The sequence below is a fragment of the Hippocampus comes genome, unplaced genomic scaffold, assembly GCF_001891065.2.
Source record: "Hippocampus comes isolate QL1 unplaced genomic scaffold, H_comes_QL1_v1.1 scaffold299, whole genome shotgun sequence".
In the NCBI taxonomy this organism is placed as follows: Eukaryota; Metazoa; Chordata; class Actinopteri; order Syngnathiformes; family Syngnathidae; genus Hippocampus; species Hippocampus comes.
This window is the reverse complement of record NW_017805694.1, coordinates 753,853-760,379: the sequence shown is the minus strand read 5'-3', so window position 1 is coordinate 760,379 and position 6,527 is coordinate 753,853. Positions and strand designations below refer to the sequence as shown.

The window sequence follows — 6,527 nt, the reverse complement described above, 5'->3', positions numbered from 1 at the left end:
CATCTGCCGGCGGCTCGCGGTGGAGAGGGTGAAGGCCAGGAACGCCAGCTTGTCGGACGACGAGGCGGAGGAGCGGGCCAAGGTGCTCTTTGAGCGCGCCGCCAAGCGCTACTTCCTGCGCTCGTTGCTCATCGGGAAGCGCTTGAGGCCCAAACGGCTTTGGGGCTACTACCTCTACCCCGACTGTTACAACTACGATTACAACCAGGTAGGCTTGCAAAGCAGCCCACCGGGCCAAGGTGCTCTTTGAGCGCGCCGCCAAGCGCTACTTCCTGCGCTCGTTGCTCATCGGGAAGCGCTTGAGGCCCAAACGGCTGTGGGGCTACTACCTCTACCCCGACTGTTACAACTATGATTACCATGCTAAATAATGTCCATCCATCCATCCATCCATTTTCCGCCGCTTATCCGGGGTCGGGTCGCGGGGGCAGCAGGTTTAGGAGGGAAGCCCAGACTTCCCTCTCCCCAGCCACTTCTTCGAGCCCTTCCCAGAGGATCTCGAGGCGTTCCCAGGCCAGCTGGGTGACCATAGTCTCTCCGGCGTGTCCTGGGTCATCCCCGGGGTCTCTTGCCAGTGGGACATGCCCGGAACACCTCACCGGGGTGGCGTCCGGGAGGCATCCTCATCAGATGCCCGAGCCACCTCATCTGGCTCCTCTCGATGCAAAGCAGCCCAAAGGATTTAATTGAAGGTGAAGGTGGGGGACGTGGAAAAGGTGGAAAGATTTTTTTGGGGGGTTGTTTTTACGAAAGCCTTTTATAATGTTTGCAAACGATGGCGGAGGAGATGAGGTCCGTCCCCCACCATCGGGTTTGACGAGAAAACGAGTGAGCGGGAGAAATGGGGTGCATATTGTTCGGGGAAGGTGGCAGAGTAGCCACTTGGAAAGGGCTCACAAGCAGACCTCCCATCAGGTTTGCGCAAGGAGTTTGCGCACAGGTTTGGAGGGGGGGAAAAAAACTTGCTGTGGTTTAGTGGCAATTTCAGCAGCCTTTTCCCGGCCGGGTTCTCGATTTCCCCGCCTCGGTCGAATGACATTTAAGAGTCGGTTAATTCCCGCGGGAAGAATCGTCCTGAATTTTTGCACCCTTCCGAGCAGGACATGAACACGTTCACCGGCCGCTGTCCCGACATCGAGAAGGAGCGCAACGACGAGCTCTCCTGGCTCTGGAACGAGTCCACTGCCCTTTACCCGTCCATCTACCTGGAAGCGGCGCTGCGGGACTCCGCCCAAGCGCGACTCTTCGTGCGCCATCGCCTGGTTGAAGCCGCCAGGGTGTCGCGGCTCGCAAACGGCTCGTACGCCGTCCCCGTCTACCCTTACGTCCGTCCCGTTTACAAGGACAGCAAGGACGAATACATGTCGGAGGTGAGGGTGTCGCAAAAAAAAAAAACGGACGCCTTGCCGGGCGCCCCCCCCCCCCCCCCCCCCCCCCCGCCTCTGCTTGTTTTCAGATGGACCTGGTCAGCACCATCGGTGAGGCGGCCGCCCTTGGCGCCGCCGGCGTCATTTCTTGGGGAGACATGGATGTCACCGACAGCGAGGTACAAAGTAACGTCTGCGGGTTCCAAGTTGACGCCTTGACGTGCGGACCAGCGCGTCGACAAAAACGAGACTCGTACCGGCGGAATTTCCCCGGCGATTGATTCAAAATGACTCGCGCTCAGATTTACGACTCTTTGCGAGGCACTCGAGACGTGTTGTTCGCCGCTTTTGGTCGTATCGGACGCAAGACGACTCCGAATGTAGAGCGTACGAGGTGCGGGCAGGAAAACGTTAGAATGAAGGGCCAGGTGGGAGCTGATGACGATGTGACTGGCGGGGGGGAAGGTGGGATGTCATTTGAGGCGACAAAATGATTCGCAACAAGTACACCTAATGATTGACAGCTGGACATGCAAGGAGCTCATTTGCTGACCTGGAGGGGGGGGGGCAGTGAACAAGGGACGAGGACCTCTCAAATGAAGTCTCGCTGCAGCCGTTTCCCAACATGGAGAAGGCCGAGTACCGCCGCTCTTCATTTTTCATTCCGATCTTGTGAAATCCGCAAGTCCACTTTTCCGCTTAGTCACTTGTGAACGCCCGTTTGGCTCTGACGCAATTCCGTAATTCGTCATATTTCCATCCCGCAATGAGATTCCGACTCAATTTGAGAGCAGCACAAAAGGCATCTTGGGAATTTTTTTTTTTTTTTTTTCCCAGCCAAGTCACCCAACCTGCGCATCCTTCGGGTGAGCAAGCGCCATGGCCAGATCTTGCGCGCGTTCTTGGTTGAGGACGAGACTCGGGCCGCCAAGTTTCGTGACTGAACGAGAACGCCAATTGAGAAACGGCCGATGTACATTTGTAAAATCGGATCAAAGAAATGAGCTGTGGAGTGTGATTTCAGCCAGACTTACCGCCGTCTTCCCGCAGGACTCGTGTTTCGATGCTCGGCGCCACCTGGAGGATGTGATGAACCCGTACATCCTCAACGTCTCCACGGCGAGCGAGATGTGCAGCGACGCGCTCTGCCAGAACCGCGGCCGCTGCGTTCGCAAGCGCTGGGACGACGACGTCTACCTCCACCTGGACCCGCGCCGCCACCGCATCCAACGCCGCCGCCGCGGCGGCCCGCTCGCGGTGATCGGCGGCGGCCTGTCCCAGGACGACGTGGACTGGTTCGACCGCCACTTTGACTGCATGTGCTACGACGAGCGGCCGTGCCGCTCAACCAAGGACGTGAATGCTGTCCAGGACAACCGCTACGCCAAGATGAGCTCGAGCGGGCGTCGCCTGTCCGCGGGGCCGCACCTGCTCCTGATGACCGCCGCTACGGGTCTCCTCCGAAACGCGGAGCGCTAGCGATGAGGCCACCGTTGCCGTTTTTTTTTTTTTCCTGTGCCGCTCTGCCTTGCATATTCACCTCATCTTGCATCTCAAGCTGTTGACATGGACGCTTTCCTCCATCTTGCCACTCACATCTTAACTTGTGCCAACGGTTGTCCGGTAGTGCCACTATTTAATAATACAAAATTTGTGTGGACAATATTTATCTGTGGTTCTTATTGTTGCAGCTCCGAAGCAAACAGAGCTGTCGTGGTGGTTTTCAGAACATTTACTTTATTTATTAGTTTAACACTGAAGCGAATACAGACACGTCGATGTTGGACTACGCGCCTTTTCCACTGCCGTCCAACTCGAGAGACGTTCAAAGACCGCCTCAGAAAATACGTAAATTAACGATTACTTCAAAGACACTCAGGAAAGCAAAAATAATGCAACAAAACAGAAAATCAAGAGGGAGGAACATCTGACCAACCAGACGGCATCAAAGATTTTTTTTAAAGGTTTTTGTGAATTGAAGTGAAGTATCCCGTACACCCGGGAAGCAATTTCGACCAGATGTGTTTTGCGTCGAGAGGAAGCGAAATTGTGCACTTCTGTCAGGACAAACCACAGCCGCAGTGCAAGTTTGTTTCCTCTAAGGGGCGCCAGAACTCATTTTTACATATTAAAACCAAGCGCAACAGGAAAAAAAAACAAAACGTTTTTCGTTTTGTCAGAACATTTTTTTTTTTTTCCTGTGCCGCTCTGCCTTGCATATTCACCTCATCTTGCATCTCAAGCTGTTGACATGGACGCTTTCCTCCATCTTGCCACTCACATCTTAACTTGTGCCAACGGTTGTCCGGTAGTGCCACTATTTAATAATACAAAATTTGTGTGGACAATATTTATCTGTGGTTCTTATTGTTGCAGCTCCGAAGCAAACAGAGCTGTCGTGGTGGTTTTCAGAACATTTACTTTATTTATTAGTTTAACACTGAAGCGAATACAGACACGTCGATGTTGGACTACGCACCTTTTCCACTGCCGTCCAACTCGAGAGACGTTCAAAGACCGCCTCAGAAAATACGTAAATTAACGATTACTTCAAAGACACTCAGGAAAGCAAAAATAATGCAACAAAACAGAAAATCAAGAGGGAGGAACATCTGACCAACCAGACGGCATCAAAGATTTTTTTTAAAGGTTTTTGTGAATTGAAGTGAAGTATCCCGTACACCCGGGAAGCAATTTCGACCAGATGTGTTTTGCGTCGAGAGGAAGCGAAATTGTGCACTTCTGTCAGGACAAACCACAGCCGCAGTGCAAGTTTGTTTCCTCTAAGGGGCGCCAGAACTCATTTTTACATATTAAAACCAAGCGCAACAGGAAAAAAAAAAAAAAACGTTTTCGTTTTGTCAGACCGCCACTTTTCCTCTTGCCTTTTCTATTTATATACTCAGCATTCATCATCCCCAAGAAGCCGCAACCGCCCCGTTTTTGTGTGTGAGGGAACGTGAGCTTTGGCTAAACGCGAAACGGACTTTCTGTTAAGTGTCTCCCAAGAGTGGAGCGATCAAAAGCAGCTCACGTCATTTAAGTCTTATCGAATTGTGCGTAATCTGCTTGGACGCGAAATGGGGCTTGGGTGGGGGGGGGGGGTCACGAAGAGCTTAATTGTCTGCATTCTTTGTCTGAAGCTTTTTAGGTCGCCAGCTGCCCAAAGGGATTCTCCTCTTGGGGAGTTTGCGCCCCACCAATCCCCTTTTCCATGCTTGGACCATCGGGGGGGAGGGGCAACACAATCCGGAATCCCAACGAGGCCAAGTTGGATACACTAGCGCTCATTGTTCCGCCGAAGCTCCTCTCGTGTGCTAAATGGACCGTCAGAACATTTCTCACAATATTATCTCACAAAACGCCTTGATGAGGCGCTGGGGGAGGGGCGGGTGGGCGTCGGATGGTTGGTGGTCATGTGACTGAAACCAGAAGGTGCAGGTCTGATGAAAGGGTGACAACAGCAGCTAAAGGAGGCGAGCGGCCGTTCCAAGATGCAATCCCACTGAAATTTGGTGGTCGGGGCCAGTGGGTGGTCACGCCAAGGGGCTGGTGGAGGGTCAGTGACTGGAAGGCCGGAAGAGCAACACAAAAACAAGTGAGACCATCACCTGATCCAGACCACCATTTGGTCCAGTCGGTGGAAACTCCCCAAGAGCACGAACCTGCCAGGACCTCGGCATTTTCCGGGTCAGCGTGCGTACATGTTGTTCTGCCGTCCCCGCCGCCCCCATTGTGTGCCGATGAATGGGGGGCTGTCTAATTGCCGGAGGAGCCAAGGGAGGCACCGGCCGGGTCCACAAAGACCCAAACACGCAGCACGCAGGCCTGCCAAAACCACACCAAATGGCCGTTTTTTTGCGGGATGCGGTGGCATTCCGTGATTACGATCAATGAACACGAACAAAGACACTCTCGACAATGGCGGTTTTGCATTTTCCACGCATCGTCCACGCAAGTCGCCGGGCTGAACTGAAGTGCCATTGAGAGCTGCGCTGGGACTGTCAGCCACAGGCCGTTTGGGATATTTTGGTGCTTGTTTGCGAGGCCAGAAGGAACACAATGCGGCAGTGTCAGAACACTGTGGGCCCGTTCACACGGCGGCGGGCGGGCCCGCAGGACAACGGCGCCCCTTGTGCTCAAGGCCACCAGCCCGAAGGGTCTGAGAAGTGGTCCAAGCGATGGGGAGATGACCCCCCTCAAAAAAAAGAGGCGGAGTTCCAGCTGAGTGACAGCTTGCAAATTCAAATCACGAAAGAACGAATTTGAGCCGTACTAGAAAAAGGCGGCGACATCATCAAACGTGGGAAAATTGGATCTGAAAACGAGACTCCCAATCGAGGTGCGAGCGTGAGCGCGGATGGTGGTTCGCAAACCGGTTCAGGGTGTCCCCCGCGACAGCCGGGAGAGGCTCGGGCGCCCATCAGGAAATGGATGGATGGATTTGAAAACGCCAAATGACATCGAGACTTCTTTGTTTTTTCTCATTGCGGAGCACTTTGAAAGCACCGATGGACAAAATACACATTTCGGAACCTTTTTTTTTTTTTTTTTTAATGATCCTTAACGTGTCTAAAAACGTGGTCCACAAGCACACGGCGACATGACACACGAAACGATAATCGTGACACTTGGCGATCGCCACCGACAGCAGCAAAGGCGCCCGTGGAACAGAAAGCAAAATAAGCCGGCCTGACGACTTTCATCTGCGTAAACGACGAGCGGCGGCGGCGGCCGCCGTTGATGCGAGCTGCAGCCGCGACGAGTGACCACTGCAACTGGTACAGCCAGTGGGAACTAGCGGTGACTTTGACGAGTGACCACCGAGTCTGGCGGCGACTGTTGTAGAAGACGAAAAAGAAAACAAAAACCCACACTTTCAATCGTTCATCTGTGGCTTATTTGAGTGGTCGATTGATCCATGACATGACTCGCGGCGGCGGCATCTGCCTGGGACGACCACGCGGTTAGCCTACTCGCTCCGGTTGCCACGGTTACAGAAACAAATCGGTCATCAAGTACAGCGACTGTATCGATCGACACCACCCGGTGGCTCTTTGATCTCAGCAGCGCGTCGCCACCGCAGCGTAGGTGGCGGACGCGTCCCCGTCGGCATCGGCGGGGTCACAGGGCGTTAGCTCCAGCTCGTCGTTGGCGCCG

The 6,527-nt window shown here is 53.8% G+C and overlaps 1 protein-coding gene and 1 long non-coding RNA gene across 2 annotated transcripts in view; both read left to right on the top strand.

Annotated features, from left to right (window-relative positions):
- Window positions 1–3,010, top strand: part of spam1 (sperm adhesion molecule 1) — a 9,028-nt gene extending 6,018 nt beyond the window's left edge. The window contains exon 5 of the mRNA XM_019881805.1: window positions 2,496–3,010. Within this exon, the coding sequence (XP_019737364.1) occupies window positions 2,496–2,846 (351 nt within the window). The 3' untranslated portion in view covers window positions 2,847–3,010. The remainder of the gene's footprint in view (window positions 1–2,495) is intronic.
- Window positions 35–359, top strand: LOC109522980 (uncharacterized). Its single transcript, XR_002169672.1, has 2 exons — window positions 35–82; window positions 240–359. It is a non-coding gene; the product is annotated as an uncharacterized LOC109522980 (long non-coding RNA).
- Window positions 3,011–6,527: the final 3,517 nt, after the last annotated feature.